The sequence below is a fragment of the Hyaena hyaena genome, unplaced genomic scaffold (assembly GCF_003009895.1).
Source record: "Hyaena hyaena isolate Hyena2069 unplaced genomic scaffold, ASM300989v1 scaffold_3, whole genome shotgun sequence".
Lineage (NCBI taxonomy): Eukaryota > Metazoa > Chordata > Mammalia > Carnivora > Hyaenidae > Hyaena > Hyaena hyaena.
This window is the reverse complement of record NW_024080635.1, coordinates 7840547-7858836: the sequence shown is the minus strand read 5'-3', so window position 1 is coordinate 7858836 and position 18290 is coordinate 7840547. Positions and strand designations below refer to the sequence as shown.

The 18290-nt window shown below is 60.3% G+C and overlaps 1 protein-coding gene across 1 annotated transcript in view; it reads right to left on the bottom strand.

Moving 5' to 3' along the window:
• Positions 1-857: 857 nt before the first annotated feature.
• RUNX3 (RUNX family transcription factor 3) overlaps positions 858-18290 on the bottom strand; it is a 59546-nt gene continuing 42113 nt past the window's right edge. The window contains exons 5-6 of the mRNA XM_039230253.1: positions 8287-8445; positions 858-3881 (exon numbers count right to left, since the gene is read on the bottom strand). Coding sequence (XP_039086184.1) covers positions 3352-3881; positions 8287-8445 — 689 coding nt within the window. The 3' untranslated portion in view covers positions 858-3351. The remainder of the gene's footprint in view (positions 3882-8286; positions 8446-18290) is intronic.

Below are 18290 nucleotides of genomic sequence, written 5' to 3'. Positions count from 1 at the left end.
TCAAGGGTTTAGGTCGAGGAAATGGAAACTTCCTGTCGGGTGTTGGGTTTGGGGCCGACCAACCTAACGGGACAAAGTCTTGGGATTAGTGTTGAAGTTATTTCCATTAGAAAATAAGGTCGGTTTTATGAAAACTCCCCTCCCCAAGCCTCAACTGGACGGGAAGGGTCTGTCAGGCCCTTTTGCTGGCAGGGACCAAGTCAGGTCCACAGGCAGTCACCCCCTCAGGCCCCAGCATCAGCCACAAACAACTCTGGGGAGCTGCAGAGCCAGATGACACCCCTCTTTGCACCTTAATTGCACCATCTGCAAACTGGGGGAGCTGGTGCAACAGCTTGCTTTGTAGCTGTGATTGCTGTTAAACTGCCCCCCTTCCGGCAGACACAGGTCCCTGAGCGGCCTCTCACCGAGGCTGCTCTACCCCCCTCCACCCCGCCCCCGCCCCACCCTGGGGAGCGATAGCTACATGGGGTGCACCGCTTCTTCGCTTGTGAAAAGTCATGGGCCACTTGTGAGGGGGGAAGAGGTGGTGGCATCTTGAAGACCTGATGTCCCCCTGGGGTTTCAGCCATACCAGGAGGAGGCCTCACCAGCTGCACTCACCCAGGGTGGTCTCCAGGGTCATTGCCAATGGAGCTGGATATAGGGAGGCCAAGGTGCCCGGAGGGGAAGGGGGGGTCTCCAAGGCAGTGGGTTTAGTCCCATTCCTGTCCCCAGGCCCTGCCCTGTTCCTCCTTGGCCGCAGTGGGAGGGGCCCCCACCCCCCGCCCCCATACACGCAGCCCCAGAAGTCTGGCATTGGGATCCTTCAACGCATCTCAGAGTTATATTATTGTAACAAATCAGTCAAAATTCCATTTTACAGTTAAATAGTACAGAAGACAGACAGTTTACTGTACAAGCAAGTTGTGCATTGAAAACAAACACATTAAGCAAATTATAGTGCAAAGCAGTTTCCCCCTCCCCACCCTCTTCCCAGCTCTGGGACGGATTTACTGAAGATAGGTGTGTGGCAGGCATTAATACCTCGACATGACAATATGTCACAAAGGATCTGTACCCGCCACCACAGGCTTACAGTAACATGGTATCAAAACCCCTCAGTTTCCTTGTGCTTTCTCAGTCAGTGTGTTTGCCTGATACAACTTTAAAGCAGCCTTGTAAATAAGGACCCATTTTTAGCAGCCCAGGCTCTCTGTACCCACTATGGGCCTTAAAATCGGACTCGGCATGGCTATCGTCACTTTTCATCAGGGGGCGGAAGGGGGGGATCAACTTATTTCCTGTCTCTGCCCCTGCCACGGCTTGGCCATCAGGAAGGGCTGGTATTCCAGACTGGGGCTACAAAGTGCTGGGCGTTGGGAACCCCAGGGTGCCTCCCACATGGGCCCAGGGGGGCCGGTCTGCAACCACAGAGAACAGGAAGGGACGAGGTCCAAGGATAGTGGGTTTGTAGCTGCTTCCTGAGAAGGGGTGGAGAGCCCCCCGGGTGTAGGGAGTCAGCAGGACACCCCCCGCAGCTATTACGAAGAGATGGGAGACTGCTTTTTCCAGTGAGGACAGGACGAGAGAAACTGCAGCAGCAGAGGTCTGAGCGAGATCCCCAGAAGGACTTCCTAACTCGCCGGAGTGTGTATCCGGTGTGCATCATCCGGCTGCTGTTACAGGCTGGGGGCAGGAGGGCAGGCCAAGAGCTATTACGGAGACGACAACTAAGGAGGGGAGACTGTCACATCCACAGAGGATGTGGCTGAAACTGACTAAAAACCACACGCTGTCTAGCCCTGAAGAGTTTTCTTGTCCTTTTCCACTGACGCCTTTTTAGGAGTAAACTCAGACCCGAGGATCTAGGCGGCTTGAACCTGACGCTTCCCCATTTGCGAACAAAAGGGGCGATGCTTCACCCCCGAGCACGGGGTGCTGCGCTGAGGCTGCTGGGCACCCCCAGGGCTCTCCTGTCTGCCAGCGCCAGCACAGCCGACACATCCTCTGGGACAGGTGTCTAAGAGGCACAGATGTGATTTCCAGCATCGCCTGGCTTTCCCTCTGGTCCCCACCAATGCGGGCCTTTGGTGGAAGTTGGTGGGATGCCTGCTGGAGGAGCGTGGCCTCCGGGGCAGGTGTGGAGGCCTCACAGTCCCACGCTCTCAGGACAGAGGGGATATTTTTCACTACGACAGGGCTTTACCTGTAACAGGCAATGTGTCTGAAAACATTTGATGCTTCTTTTTCTAAAATCAGCTTTAAAAACTGGTTTCTGCTCAGGACTGCTTCCGGAGCACAGACTAGTCAAGGATGGAAGGCTGTCGGAGGCTCTGGCCGGGCCTGCCCACCAGGCTGGGGGTGGGGGACGCACACTGCGCGGCTGGACCTGTGTGGGACAGGATGCCGAGATCAGGCCCCATGACCTCAAACCCCAATGTCTTCTGCTAGGACCTTTCTGGCCCCTGTGCTCTCTCCAAAAATGGCAATTTTGAGATCAGCCTAGAGGGGAGGAGGGAAATCCCTGGCCCTCCACCAGGAGAACAGGGGGTGAACGCCTTGGGCTGGTAAAGTGCATGGAGGACCTGACCACAGATGTCTTTCCTGATTTTAGGGACCTGCTACCACTGGCTAGTCTACTCTGGGGCCTGGGACCCACAGATGGCTGGGACAGCGGGGGGTGGCTTTGAGCTGGTAGGAATCGTAGGGAAACAGAGCCGGGCGGGGAGCCGGCTTGGGGGTATCTTCATCTCATCTCTGCCAGCGACTTCCTGGGGCCTCTGGATGGTTCCCCTCCCCATCTATACAATGAGGAGCGACCCTCTCAGGCGCGGGGAGGCCTTCCAGTTCTGACTCAGTTTGTATGATGAATGTGGAGTGGGGGCTGGGCCCATGGGGTGGGGGTCTCTGAGGAAGGTGGGGGTGGAATGAGGCGGTCTTTCCAGGGCCCCATGGGTAAGAGGCCAAGCCATGTGGGCAAATGTCACCTCTGTCTGGAACAGAGGTGGTCTCTGCCCCGGGGGGCCCTGGGCCCTAGGCCAGCACCGAGCATACCTGGGGACAGCTAGGTCGTTCCTGGGGGAGTGGCAGGGGACTTTCCCCATGTGGGGTGAGATGATGAGGATCTGGGCCGGGGGGCGGTGACCTGAGGGAGGTCCCCACCTATCTGTACAACGACGTGGCTGGACTAGACCCTCTTCGGAGCCGCTCGCCAGCTCTGAGCCCAGGACTCGTGGACCCCGGGCCCGCCACTGGCCTGGAGCCGAAGTCTCATTCGTGTCCGGAGCCTCCGAGCCGGGCCAGCCGTTTGATGGGAGGGTTCGTGGGGTCCTTGCCTCCGTCGGGCGCGGTCGGCTCTGACCCGGGCGGTCAGTAGGGCCGCCACACGGCCTCGTCCATGCGGCCCGGCGTGCTCAGGGCGGTGGGGGAGTTGCTGTGGCTGCCATCCGCCTCCGCGCTGTCGCTCTGGCCGCCCAGGCTGGGGTTCATGAGGTGGCCGGCGGCCACGGGAGCACTGCTGGTGCAGGAGGCCAGCATGCGGGTGGGGGAGCGGTCGCCCCCGCCGCTGCCGCCGGCCACCATGGAGAACTGGTAGGAGCCGGAGGACGCGCCGTAGTAGAGGTGGTAGGGGGACGGGTTGGCCTGGAAAGGCCCGCTCTGGTTCTGCGGGGCCCCCGGGTAGGGCGGCGGGAGGTAGGTGTGGTGGAAGCGGCTGGCGGCCGGCACACTGGCCACGCTGAGGCTGCCCGACGGCGTGGCGCTGTAGGGGAAGGCGGCCGACATGGCCCCCGGGTAATGCATCCTGGGGTCGGGGAAGCGGCTCTCGGTGAAGGTCTGCAGCGCCGGGAAGGAGCGGTCGAACTGGCGGGGGTCGGAGAAAGGGTTCAGGTCTGAGGTGCCTGGGGGACAGCAATGGGCACAGTCAGTCGCAGCCTGACACCAACCCCGGAGGCTTCAGGTTCAGAGGCCATTCGCGGGAGTCCCTGCTTCTAGGTCTGCCTCTGCCCTCGCTGCCCTGGGCTGCTTGTGGCTGGGGCCTCCCTGCCTCCGAAGCCGGCCCCCGGCTGGGAGGCAGGGGAGAGCAGGTGCGAGGACCCCAGGTGGCCCCGGGGGCCTCCCTGGGCAGATGGAGGGGGGGAGGACTCTTCCTTCTCCTCACGGAGTCCTCTTCCCAGCCTAGCAGTGCAGAGGCCTGTCGAGGGGGTGAGGGTGGCCCCCACCTGGGGAAACAGCGCTGCTGCCTTCCTCCCTCCCCGTCAATAGCCGGTAAGACCGTGGGTGCAGTCTCCAATGATGCTCTGAGCTTGGGAGCTGGGGCCTTTTACAGATAAGGAAACTGAGGCAGAGAGAGAGAGAGAGACACATTGATTTTCCTGACGTTGCACAGAAAGGACTAGAACTCATCAGGAGGCCTCTACTTGCCACTCTCTGCCGCTGGGGGTGCGAGCCTCCCTGGCCCAGGTGGGGCTGGGTTAGCTTACATGCGCTCCCACCAACATGGGGGAGTCCCGGGGCCACAGCAGCGGTCTCCCACCCTCTCATCCCTCACCCCCAGCCTGTGTCTCCAGGGCCGGCCGCAGGCCGGAGCTGACTGGTGGCCAGACGGCGTTGAGAGGCTGCCCTCCGTGCCTCAGCAGCAAAGCGAGATGGCAGCCAGAGGGGCTAAGTGGCCTGGGCCCTGCCTTCACATGGTGTCCAGCCCAGGCCCTGCCCTAGCTCCCTCAAGGATGGCTCCCCAGTAGACTCCAGGACAAGGGCATCTCAGCCTCTGCCCCCTACTTTTATAGTCACAGGCCCCCCCAAACCTCAGCATTCCAAGGGGCTTCAGGATTGAGTCATAATCCCTTTCAGTAGGAAAACTCAGGCCCAGAGAGGGTGAGGCACTTGCCTACGGGTCACACAGCACACTGGACCTGGCACAAAGTCCTAGGGTTTGGGTTCTGAGCCCCGACATGTGTCTGACAGGCAGCACAGCACTTATCCTGGGTCCTACACTTAGGAGCTGTGTGTCCTTGGGCAAAACACTTAACTTCTCTGTGCATCAGTCTTCCTACGAGAAAATAATGGCTCCTAATTAATGCATGTAAAGTGCTTAGATGGGGCACAGAGCAGAGGCCCGAGGAGAGTCTGTGCCGCTGAGGGAGCTGTGACAGCTCTGGCTCCAGGTACCCAGGAGAACTGGCCACATCAGGTCCCTGCAGGGATAGGACCCTCCCCCCAGTCCTTCCTTGTGCCCTGGCCAAGGGGGTGACTCTGGGCAGCAGTGGAAGGTGGGTGAGTCCCTGGCAGTGGTCCTGAGGACAAGTCTGTCTGGTCCTCACCCCTCTGTGCCACCCACCAAAAAGGATGGAGAGCTGCGGGTCCCCTCAGGCCTCCTGTGTCTTGTCAGGAGAGACCTGTAACATCCGAGGGCTTCCTGACTCCACTGGAGAGACGGGGAGAGCCATCTTATCAGTGGGCTCTGGTTCTGATCCAGGCTGTGAGTCAGAAGGGAACAGCACTCCCAGGCTCGAGGTGGGTGGATGTGGGGACAAGGGTCCGGATGACTGGAGCCTTCCGGAACACTCTCTATACCAGGTCTTTCGGCTGATCAGTGCTGCCTTGACATGTAAGGGGCCACCAGAGGTGCCTCGCACCCTGAACAGAGCCAAGTGTGAGGTTGACACCTCTACTCTGAGCCCAGGAAGCGAGTGGTGCCCACCTGACGGGAGCCCCCTTCTCCGAGCAAAGGAAACCTGAACAGGGGCCCCAGGATGTGACAGCAGGGCTGCAGCCTGGCAAACACGAGACTGTGCAAGGGGGGCTCGGGCCTGGGTGTGTGGCCCATGGAGACCAAGTGGCCCTCGGCGCTGCCTGGCCTGCCACTGTCGTCTCTCCTGCCTCCCTCCCGGGGCGCTGGGGGACGTGTTCGCGCTCAGCACTCCTGTGGCTGCCCGCCCCCCACCTCCCTCAGCCCAGTAGCCCCAGGAAACCCGAGTTGGCCAGCCGTGGAGCAGCCAATCCCAACACTGGAAGGAAATGTTTATTTTCTTCTCCAAATTGCCCCAGCTGCCGCATGGTGGCTGAATGAGCCCTTTGAGCTGGGAGAAGCCCCCATTGTGGGCAGCACAGCTGAGGGGGCCAAGGGCTGGGGTATGGAGGGCTGGGGGCTTCGGCACTGCGTGCTAGTGACCAGAGCCGGGGGCTCAAAGGGCACAAAGGGCATCAGGAGGAGTGGGGGGGGGGGGCGGTTCCTGAGAAGGATCCCAGGTTAGAGTGTGAAGGCAGAGGCCCATCCCACCGGAGGGAGGATGCCAAGGAAGGGACCCCAAATCTAGCCCTGCTAACACCCCTCTGTGTTGGGTACTTTCTTCTTGCCACAGTACAGATGAGAACACCGAGGTTCACAGAGGTGAAGTAATTTGCTTAAGATCACGGCCAGAGCCTGGCACAGCCAGATTCCCAGCCAGGCCCATCTGACTGCAAGGTTCATGCTCTTTCCTGGTCCTCGTCATCACGGGCCCTTCCCGCCACTTGTTCTCCAGAGACGACAAGCCCGTGGACGGAGAGAGCTGGCGGGGGCAGAGGGCCACAGAAGGCTGCTGTGGGTGTTCAGGGAGGGGCTGGGGGCCCTGCTTCAGGATGCAGGGGGAGGGGGAGGGGGCGGCCCGGGTCAGCCCCGCCCCACGCGGGCTCCAGAGTGGAGGAAGGGGTTCTGGCCTGGCCCTTAGGGCAGGCTTGCCTCAGGCTCCTGTAGGCACGCATTTCCAAGCCACATCCACACAACTGCGGCAGCGCGGAGGCAGGCTTTCCTTCCACAGGAGCTGCTGGACAGAAAGCCGCTGTTTACGCTCACCTTCTAGATCCTGGGGCTCCCTGGCTGGGCCCCAGTTCTGCCTGTAGCAGGGAAAGGCCTAGAGTGTCAGGCGACTGTACCTTGACAAGTGCTGGCCTGTGGGAGACGGAAGCATGGACAGCTTTGGCAGGGGACGGGCATGAGCCCAGAGAGCAGAGTACCTCCCGCTGCTTCTTGAGGTCAGACCCCTGTGCCGCAGTCCCCCGGGCTCAAGAACCACTGAGTGTCTCAAACTCACCAGCCCCTGGGTCTTTCCCCACCTGGGGGGCCCAGCTGGGCCAAGAAAGGAAGCTTCCCCCTCTAGAACAGAAGGGACCATCTCTTCCTAGTGAGGGACTGTCACAAGACCCTCGGCTGCTGCACTGGGCCTGGTGGCAAGGCCTCCCTTAGCGGAACACCCCAGGGAGCCCCGTCTCAGCCTGGAGTGTGAGAAGGGAGTCAGTGTGAGCCCTCACCCCGGGTTCTTCCTGCTTGGGGCCCCCTTGTCCGTGCCCTCAAAAGTGAAGCAAGTCCCTGGGGGTAGTGCTATGGGGACACTGGACCTGGTCAAAGGTGCTAAGCTTTGGAATCTGTGACCCAAGGGCGGCCCTTCATCTCTCAAGCCTCAATTGGCTCAGTGGCCAGATGGGCTCTAAGGAGGCCCTGCAGGATTGAGAAAGAACTGAGCAGCAGCTGGCCCTCCAGCCTCTGTCCAGAGCTGCTGATGGAGGGCCCAGGGGCCAGCCACACGCCATGATGTCCGGCGCCCACCCCACTGGCTCAGGGGCCTGGAGTGCAGAGCAGATACCCGTCACCCAGCCATTTACGGAGCACCTGCTTGGTGCCGGGCATCCTGTCTACTCCGCAAGGCCCCACTGTGCCCGCTGCGTCCAGCCAGGCAATGGGGACAGAGACACAGTGCGGGGCTCAGCCTAGCCGCCTGCCTCCTCTTCTGTTTGGGAGAAGTCTTTGGGGTGGGGAGCAGGGGGAGTGGATGCTGTGTGTTTTCAGGGCTGTGGCATCACTTTGCTGTTTATAAACGTTGTCTGAGTGCAGGCATGGCATTTGAACATCTGATGCCCGGGGCTGAGGCCGCCACCACCACCCCTCTTTCAGATGACATGGCAGACTCAGACGGGGGCCACACAGTATCTTCAGGAGGGACAGGTCTGTCATAGGCTCCTGGGACAAGTCATGCCCCACTTGTAATGGGCACGCTATGGGATCAATGATTTCCCTCAGGGGACCGTGAGTTCCAGGAGGGCGGGACTGACCCCCCAGGCTCTGCACATGAGCGTGCTGGATGTTAGTGTTTGCTGAGTGAGTGAGCGAGCGAGCGAGCGAAGGGCCTAGCCCAGGTCCCGCCCACAGGACCCCTCGGAAACACCTGCAGGAGCAAGTGAGCACCAGCACCCTCGTTCCGTCTGGAGTCGCAGGACCACGCCCAGCACCCCGACCGACCGCCACCCGGCTCCCACTGCCGTGCGCACCTTGGATGGGGGTCTGGGCCTGGCTGCTGAAGTGGCTGGCGGTGCTGATGGAGCCGCGGGGGCTGGGCGCGCTGGGCGTCACGCGCATGCGCAGTCGTTCCAGGTCCCCGAAGCGGTCGGGGAACGCCTTGGTCTGGTCCTCTAGCTTCTGCCGGTGCCCTGCAGAGCATGGGGACCCATCAGGATCTCGGGGGCGAAATGCCTCACTCTGCTGGGGGAGGGTGTTCTCCCTGATACCTCTGCAGGGACAATCTTCGGGTTACTCCCCACCTTCTGAGGTTCCCCAGAGACCTCCTACATGAGAATGGTCATAATGGGCTGCCCTGGGGCTGCCGTGTAGTCTGCCTCACCCCTACTGGTGGAGTAGGCGTACATGCTCTTCTACCTGGCCTGCCTCACCTCTACCTGCTGGAGTAGGCCTACAGGCTTCTCTACCTGGCCTGTCTCACCCCTACCTGCTGGAGTAGGTGTACATGCTCTTCTACCTGGCCTGCCTCACCCCTACCTGCTGGAGTAGGCCTACATGCTCTTCTACCTGGCCTGCCTCACCCCGCCTGCTGGAGTAGGCCTACATGCTCTTCTATCTGGCCTATCTCACCCCTACCTGCTGGAGTAGGCCTACATGTTCTTCCGCTTGAACCTCAACAGCCCACTGTGCAGCACAAGTGTAAACTGAGGCAGCAGGCATGTGAAATGGCTCAGATGGGCTCCCGTGGGAGTGAGGGAGAGAGCCCAGAGGCACTGCCACCCTTAACCTCCCAGCACCCCAGACCTGCTCCCTTCCTCCCCCACCTGCAAGGATAATGGGAGGTGGCCCTGCACTGGGGACAGCTGGCCGCTCTAGCCCTCAGCCATCCCGAGGTCCGTAGCACGGTCTTGTCCTCCCCGGGCCCCAGACAGAAGGGAGAGTTCACCGGAATGTGTGGACGAGGCATGGGGCCCTTGGTGGAGGGCCTGAACTCCCACCTCTGACTGGAAGCTGGGGACAGGGGACCGGGCACCTGGCTTGGGTATCACACGCGGAGAGACTGTTAGCGTCTCCCACTACTCCTCTGCCACGGCCCACCCGGGGAGGACCCCAGCCCCGTCTCCCAGGCCCCGGAGGTGTGGGCAGGGCTGCGGTGGCCACGCGCCTGTGTCTGTGGCCCTGGCCAAGGGCTCCCCTCACTGCTTCTTGAAGGACATGAGGCTTGTAGGGACCACCCCTCACCCGACACACCACATTTTCAATTATGCATTTTCCATTTCGTAAGCAACACACGAATCTCTACAAAAAGAAAAGCACTGCAGACTTACAGATAAGGCTAAGGGCTCCTTTAACCCACCCTAAACCCCTCCCCTGAAATCTCCATGTGATCGGTTTGGTGGTCTTTCTTTCCAGCCTGTTTTTGGTTTCATGTGCATGGAGACACAGAGCAAGTTTCTCACAGGACCCCGTGAACGGTCTCAGCTGGCGTATCAGTCTGTAACTGGCTTTTCTAGTAGCACATCCCAGTGGGCCACCTTGGTTTCCTGATCTGGAAAATGGGGGAGTAACCCAGCCCCACAGAAACAACAGGGCTCCTGCTGAACCTCGGGAGCCCTCCGTGGGGCTCAGCAAGTATGAGGAGGGCCGATCACTACGGCAGCACATGTCCCTGCCAGTCCCAGCCCCTGGTGGCCGCCACTCACTCAGCCGGTCCTTGAGGATGCTTAGGTTGTTTTCAAATTTCCTCTCTCTCCTTCCATGCAGTGTCCCTGTCATGGCCCAAGAACGTCCCTATTCACACCTTTGTGTCTGAGGATTTCTCCAGCGCAGACATGGGAATGGGCTGATCAGTCAGACACTAGCCACTAGCCTAACACCCGAGGCTGGCCTATTTCACTCTGATCCGCCCCGAGGGAGGAGGCCAGGCAGGCAGGGAGGCTAGGTTCTTTTGACAAAGAGAATTGTGGCTCAGAGAGGTGAAGAGGCTTGCCCGTAGTCACACAGTGAGTTGGAGGGAAGGATGTCCCGGATCTGGGACCCCTTGGAGAAGAAGCACTGGGAGGGGCTGAGGGAGGAGAGGGAAGGCTTGCCTGAGTCCTGGGGTCTGCAGTGACATGCTGGGTTTTCTTTTTTCTGTTTTTTTTTTTTTTAAAGATAGAGTGAGACAGAGCATGAGTGGGGAGGGTCAGAGACAGAAGGAGACACAGACTCTGAAGCAGGCTCCAGGCTCTGAGCTGTCAGCACACAGCCTAATGTGGGGCTTGAACCCACTAACCGTGAGATGGTGACCTGAGCCGAAGTCGGACGCCTAACTGACTGAGCCACTCAGGTGCCCCCATGCTGAGTTTTCTAAACTGACAAGGAGAGAAGGAGAGAGAAGTAGGGAGGAAGTAAAATAGAACTCCTCACTGTCCTTCCTAAGGCCTGGAAACTGGCATCCTGGGGGCCTGAAAAGGCGCAAAATGACTGTTGACCTCCCCTGGGAATGAGGGGACAGAGCTGGAGGCCTCAGAACAGGTTTGACTTCTGGTTTTCACGATGGGGATGCAGTGGATTCTAGCGGCACAGATGCCCGGGGTCCCCGCACACACACCCCTGCCTCACATGCACATCTGGGGACTCCCAGGGAAGAACACATAGTCCTGGGAGCCACTGTGGGCTTGGCAAGTTGCCAAGAAGCGGGGCACCCACTTTCTCCTCCCCAGGAGGCCCCAGGCCTGGAGCCAGAGGGACATTTGTCGGCCGGGATGACGCCCAGCCAGGCCCCCGGCCAGTGTGCAGCCTCCGTGTCCGAGATGTCAGCGTCTGGCTGGTCGTATGACCTTAGCAGCCAAGGACTGCTTCATGGAGGTGGTGTCCGGGGGGTGCCGTAGGGCTCAGCCCTGCCACGCCTCGGAAGAAACGCGGCCACTGAAAGACAGCAGGGTGAGGTGGGCCAGCTGCAGGGCCAATGAATTCAGAATAGTCTCAACAGGCAGGAAGTCAGGTGGCCAGATAGACGTGGAGCCTGTGGGCTGACCTAACAGCAGCTGGGGTGCGAAGATTCTGCATGTCTCAGTCAACCACAGGCTCGACGCGGGCCAGCGGGGCTATACGGGGCCTCGTGCAGGACCTCAGGCCTCGTACCGACCGTCACTATGGAACGAAGCCTGTTCCTGAGTCACGCCATGTACGCAGCGTTTGTGGTTGCTCCCGCGGCCCGGCGGAAGGAGGGCAGGGCTCACAGCTGGCCCGGGTTCAAGGATGGGCCCAGCCACACTGCAGCGTTAGTGGCCCTACTCACGTCACATGCCTGTTCCCGCGCCCTGGGCCGCAGAGTCCCCGTCGTGGCCGAACAAGGTCTATAAACGCCCTGCATCTACGTGGGTCACTGCTATCCTGACCATCATTTCTACCCCAGCTCTCGCCGAGGGAGGGCGGGGTTAGCACCCCCACGTCAGAGACCAGGACACTGAGGCCGCGATGGTGAGCCTGGGACCGAAAGCCGCGACAGCAGAGCCATACCTGGAGTGCAGATCCCTGAGACCAAATGCCTTGCCACTTCCCTTTTTGCTCCCACTGTACAGATGGGGCTCCTGAGGCTTCCAGAGGAGTCCTCTGCTATGTGGTTGGTTTGGGATGGGGATCAGGTAATGTGGCCCAAAGGCACGCGCTCGGCCACATGCTCGGCCTGCCAAGGCTGCACTTCCTGAGCTCGGGAGTTCTAGGAGAGCTTTGGGAACTGCTTCCTGGTTGGTGGGGCCTGAGGGCAGGGCAAGGGCAAGCTGGGGGGGCTCCACGCTGCCCAGGCGCCAGGGAGTCTCAGAGCCACAGGGCTCCGGCCTTCGCACTTGGAAGCAGAACGGAACTTCCTATGCCCGAGGAAAGACGGGCCCACAGAATAGACCTCTTTCATGTGGCCACCCACAGCGGGAGCCAGCGGGGGTGCTTGGCCTCGCTTGCTTGGTCACCTGGGGCCCAGCCCTTTCACACTGTGCCTCAGTTTCCCCTCCGCACAGCTTGCTCTCTGGGGCCCCTCCAGCTTTGAGAGTCTCTGTCTTAAGATTACCATGGTCAGCCACCGGCCATACCAGGGCCCTCAGAAGAAAAGGGGGCAGGGCTGCTTGCTCCACGGGTCACCCTCACTCCCTGCCCACCCCCATGCTGCTGCTGTTCTCAGGGTTTCTCAAGTATGCTCGGCCTCTCACACTTCAGGGTCACAGCTCAGGCACAGCCCCTGCCAAGAGTGCTTTCCTGTCCTTTGGGGCTCCCCCGGAGAGCCCCTCTTGCCCTCCTGGAAGACCCCTTGTCCCCGCCGCACAGAGCCTCTGCAGCACCCTTGTAGGCTAAGAGCAGCAGCTTGCAGCGCCGGAAATAAAAACAGCATCCACCATCTAAGTGGTTGGCGTGTATTGCCTTGTTTCGCCCTGTGTCTTCTCACTGTCCCTACTTTACAGGTGAGAAAACTGAGGCTCAGTGAGGGTCAGTGACATGTCTGAGGTCACACACATGGCTTGAGGCCACCTTCTCTTCCTGGAGTCCATCATGAAAGAAAGGAGCCTGGGTTTTGATACTCACGGGCTCAAGGTAATGGGCGTTAGGGCCCAGCCCAGGGCCCAGAGTGACTCTCTGTAGGCCCAGGAGGACGGGCCTGGGAAGAAGACGAGAGGGTCTCAGTGGACTCCACCAGGCGCCCCGCCCTGCTCTGCAGCTCAGTGCTGTCCCACTCTTTAACTACGCTTTGCTCTGACCCACCCACCAAGTCCCTCTCCCGCTGTGGGCCTTAACTGCCACAACTGTAAAGTGGTTTTCACACTGTCTGACCCCTGAGGTGAGGACGAGCTGTAGGACAGACCCTAAGTGTTTAAGGTAAAGCACTTTGCAGGGAGGATGGCGACCCCACCGTGGCCGCCACACCTGTCACCTTCTAGTAGCTGAGCTCAAATCACTGCCGGCTCCTGCAATGTGCCTCAATTAGCACTGTGAGCCTCATTTATAGGAGGGGAGGTTCCAGCAGCCCAGGCCTGGATGAGACAGCTCTCACCCACTGGTGCTTGTGGGTGGCCACTTTCTCCCTCTGGGCCTCAACTGTCTCATCTGTAAAATGGAGAGCATACTGGGACTCCCAAGGGCATGGACAGGCTGCAGGAATTAAACAGGTGGTCTGGCCTTGGCCCTCGAGGAAGGCGTCCTGGGATCCACAGCTCGTCCTTAATGTGTCTATATGGTGGGAGTGCCCGGCCTCGCAGGTGCAGGAGAAGGGTCGGGAGCGGGGGAAGGAACGCTGCGGCCCAGCCAGGGTGGGTGAGTCACCCAGGGTCGCACAGCGCTGGAGGGATCCAACAAGGGCTGGATTCGGGTTGGGGGCTCTCTCGGCATCCTTCATGACCACCAGCTGGGCCAGCACGGGGTCCCTGCACCTGCCAAGTACCTGGTGCTTCTTGGGGAACCAGCGGGGCCATTCCCCTGCCGTCGTGCCGGCCCAGAACATGTCCCCATGATGAGAGTGGCAACCCCTTTTGCAGGCAGGCACCTGCGATGGGCCAAGCACTGTGTTAGGTGAGCCTTGCACATCGTTTACAAGGGCCGTAACCCTCTGAGCGGCTGGTACCATCACCCCCATTTTACAGGTGGGAAAGTGGAGGCGCGAGGTCAAGGTCAGACCTGGAACGGTCAGCATGCTGTGTGAAGCTTGGCGGCTGAGGTCTTGGCTTCCCGAGTGCTCTAGGAGAGGAGAGCTGGGCTGACTGGCAAGAGCCCAGCTCAGCCTCGGCTGGATGGCAGAGGGATGGGGAGGCAGAGGGGACAGGGAACAGAAGCGGAGCCAGGTACATGAAGAGCATCGGCTGCTGGGAACAATGTGGGCCCCAATCAGGGGGCCCTTCACCCATCTGAAGCCACTGGGCTGCCTCCTCGGCCGCCTGGCCCGGCTCCGGTGCGGTCACGGCCCAGACACAGCAGCCACTGTCCGCCCAGCTGCAGGGTGGGGCACCTGGGCCCCAGGCCCGTTCTGTGGCCTGTCAGGAGATTTACACCCGACTCTTAACAACCGCGCGGAATCGCAGGCGGGTGCTGGGCCCCGGGTGGTCTGCCTTGAATCGGCCCCCTGTGAGCAGATGAAAGCTGGTCGGTGGCTGGGCTGGGAAACAGGCTGGCAGGGGGCCAGCGGGCAGGGAGGCAGGCGGCTCCCTCCCAGGGCTGCGACTGGGGCTTCCAGCGGCCTGGGGTTGATTAGGGGAGCCCGGGAGGTCTGAGGTTAACCCCTTCCCTCCTGCTGGGTGCACCCCCCTGGGACTCTAGGGGGTCTGGCAGCAGGGGCCCAGGAGCCGATGCATCTCTTAAATCCAGGCCTTCCTCTGCCTCCCCACACCTGGAGCTGAGAACGCAACTGCAGCAACTTTGGGACCCTCAAGGGCCCAGCTAGGGGCATAGGGTCACTCTTCCTGCCCATGCTGTCTAGAGACCCTGGCAGCCACAGCAGCTGTTTGCTCCCTTCCTTCAGACCTCTCGGGTCAAATGTCACCTCCTCTGTCGCCTCCTTGAGAGGCTTCCCCAGGGTCCCCTCCCGGCCTACAGCCTACCCCTGTGCTCTCTACACCTCCCCCCAGCTTTGTTTTTCTCCATAAGACTTCTCACTACCTGAGATTCGGCCGACTCATCATGTATTTACTTCGTTTATTCAACAAATATTTACTGAGCGCCTACTAAGCACTCATGTCTGTACTCCAGGGTCTATGCCCGCACCTGGCAAAGCAGAGGAAAGAACTTCTGCCCCATGGAGCATATATAATGGTGAGGGGGGATGAGAAATAAATGAAATAAATGAGTGAATTCTATTGCACCCTGGAAGGTGATCAGGGTTCTACATCAAATTGAGGCTGGTAAGCAGTGGGTGCAGGTGCGTGATCTGAAACAGCATGGCGGTGGTGGGGTGGGGGTCACTGAGAAGTTTGAGTAAAGACTTCATTCAGGGTGGGAAAGTACAAGCCATGCATCCGGGGGTGTCTGGGAAGTGTTTCAGAGAGAGAGAATAGCAGTGCAAAGGCCCTGAGGTAGCGATGTGGCTGCCCAGTTGGCAGACCAGCCAGGAGGCCAGGGTGGCCAGAGTGGGGTGAGCAAGAAGGATGTCAGAGAGGAAGTCAGGGGGTAACGAGCACAGATCAGGTGGGGCGCTGTGGCCACAGTGACAACAGAACTATTTATACCATCTTTCCCCACCTCTAATGGATAAGACCCAATTGGGACGGAGCCTGTCTGCTGGGTTCACTGTGGCATTCCTAGCTTCTAGAACAGTGTCAGACACAAGAAAGGTGCCCAGGAAAATATTTGTTGAAACCGTTCCATGTACATTTTTGGGAAGAAAGGGCCCACAGGCAAGATGCTGCACTGACCCCCTCTTTGCCTCTGGCAGGATTAAAATCTTGGGTCCCCCCCTTTCAGGTACCAGCACCTGCTAAGCCTGGAAGGTGGGGCGAGTGGTTGGGAACCCACGGTCTGTGCCAGAATCGCCAGGCACTGGGCTGCCTCCTGCCCAGATCCTGCCTGAACACCTGCTTTTTAACCAGCCCCCGGTGACTCGGAGGGACACCAGCACTGAGAACCTCAGAAACCGAGGCCACACAGGCAGGAAGCCACCAAGCCAGCCTTCAAACCCCGCCAGCCACCTGGCGGCATATCGGGCCTGCTCTGCAGGGCACCAGAGGGGAACGACCCGGCCGCAGGACCCACAGCCGCGCCTCTGGGATCAGCAGACTCCTGCTCTGCGGCTCCCAGGACCAGGCCCTGCTCCCAGCCCTACCCCATAAAGGCTCGACCCTCACATGGGGCCCCGCAGGAGTCACAAAGCAGGAGAAGAGCTCAGAAAGGAAATCCTGTGATAATCCATGAGGGTTTGGGTACTTCCTGTGGGCTGGGCAGCTGCAAGCTCCTTTAACGCTCAGGACAACCCCCCAGAGCAGATGCTAATGTCATCCTCATTTCACAGATGAGTACAGCAAGGTAGGAAGGCCCTTCCGAGTGGCCCTCACTTCCCTGAGCCCCAGACTGGAGCCCAGGGGGCGCACTGAAGCTCACCCTTGGGCAAGTGGCTCTGCCCCCTGGGGTGCCTGAAGACCTGTTCACAGGGACTCAGCACCAGGCCTGGCACACGGGGAGTGCTTGGCGACCGACAGCATTGAGCTGGTCTCTTACCTCTTACAGGTGGGGAAACAGAGGCCCAGAAAGCAGAAGGACCTGCCTGAGGTCACAGACAAGGCCAGGCTGGGGTTAGAAGCCAGGCTGCGGGTTGGACCTGGCCTGAAGGCCTGGGGGGGCAGGAGCAAGCAGGTCCTCGGGACGGGAGACCTGGGGAGCTGCCTGCTTCCACAGCTGCTCTTTTCTATAAATAAGTTTCTGCTAAGATTCTGTCTGAACAAGTCTCTTTAAAGAGACTTAGAGGCCCAGAGAAGGGTGCCATTTGCCTCAGGCCACACAGCAAGCCTGGCCTCTGTCTCCAGCCCATCTCCTGGCCTGGCTTCTCTTTCCTTCCTTTTGCTGCCTCCCCTGCCTCTGGCCTCAGCTGCCTTGTCCTGTGCCTCCTCCCCCCCCCCCCCCCCCCCCCCCCCCCCCCCCCCCCCCCCCCCCCCCCCCCCCCCCCCCCCCGCCCCCTCAGGCCTTCCCCTATCAATTCACCCCCAGAAGGGCTGTCTCAGGTCTGGGGACCCCAGGAGAGAAGAGCCGGCAGGGCATTGGAACTGGGGGCTCCCAAAGGCAGGGCCACACCTCTACCCTTATCCAGGGCCCTCAAGGGGGAGGGTGGGCAGCTCTGGGCTGAGCAGGGCTGGAGAGGGTTTGGAGGGATTCCGGGCATTGCTGGGTCCCTGGGAACACTCCGAGCAAGTTCCGGGAGCCCCCCTTCTCGTGCCACTATGGCCGGGGTGCTCACTGCCGTGTGGAGGCTCCTAAGTGCAGCAGCATCACTGGGAAGCTGACCGTGGCCCCCGTCCATCCTGATTCTGCCCCTGGAGACAGAGCGGCAGGTCACCTTTCTTAGACCTTTATGGCCACGGCTTGAGGTTCTCAGCAGCCACCCTGCTGGTGACTAAGAGTTGCTGTCCACTGACGGTGTTAGTGGTGGAGCAGCACGGTGGTGGCCGGGACCCTGGGACTCTCCAGGACCCTCCCCCTGCCACAGCCAGATGCTATCCACATGCCCTCACTGATCTCTAGGCCTACAGTGTGGGTGGTATCACCTCACTTCCTGGAGGAGGGGGCTGTGGCCGCTGAAAAAGGCCAGCAATCTGCCCAAGGTCCCCAACCAGGCAGTCTGTCTTCTGCATCATGGTGGCTTACGGCTTGCGAGGGCTTCACAACATCACCACCTTGAGCCTCTTGGGATCACTAACTCAGTTCACAGATGACAAAACTGGGGCCAAGAAGACAACACAACTTGTCCAGGGCCGGGAAGCCCAAGGCGGGGGGCACGGACCCATCCATATCCAATCCTGGCAGGAATCATGCTGGAGCAGATGCCTGCCTATGGGTCAGGTGACCATGTGAGGGGGCGAAGGGAGGTGGAGGAGGAGGCTCTGAGAGCCTGCAGGGAGAGTCACCCAGGGTCACTGGGCACACCTTTAAGCCTGTCCCAAGTGGCCAGACACTGGAGTGGGCCCAGCAATGGACAGATGGGGAGCTAGGTCAGTCCGATTCCCAAGAGGGAAGGGGCTGGCCCTGGGCCAGGCCTGGGTGGCCCGCGCTGACGACACCCTGGCCGAGTCACATCCTCCTTCTGAGCCTCCTGGGCTCAGGTCCCCATCCTGTCTTCCTGGCCCAAGTCCACCCAGCTTGGAATGGAAATGGAAGACTGGCTCTGGGAAGACAGGCAGGGCACCTCCCAGCACCGCAGGCCAGGGGAGGTCCTGGCAGGTCCTCAACGTCCCCTGGCCTGGACCAATCAGCACTCTGCTCAGGGCTCAAAAAGCAGCCAGTCCAGAAAAGGCCGTTTCATTCATTCACTCACCCATTCGTTCAGTGAATACAGGCCTCTGGCCCCCTCTGGCGGCTGCCCCTCCCATCTCTA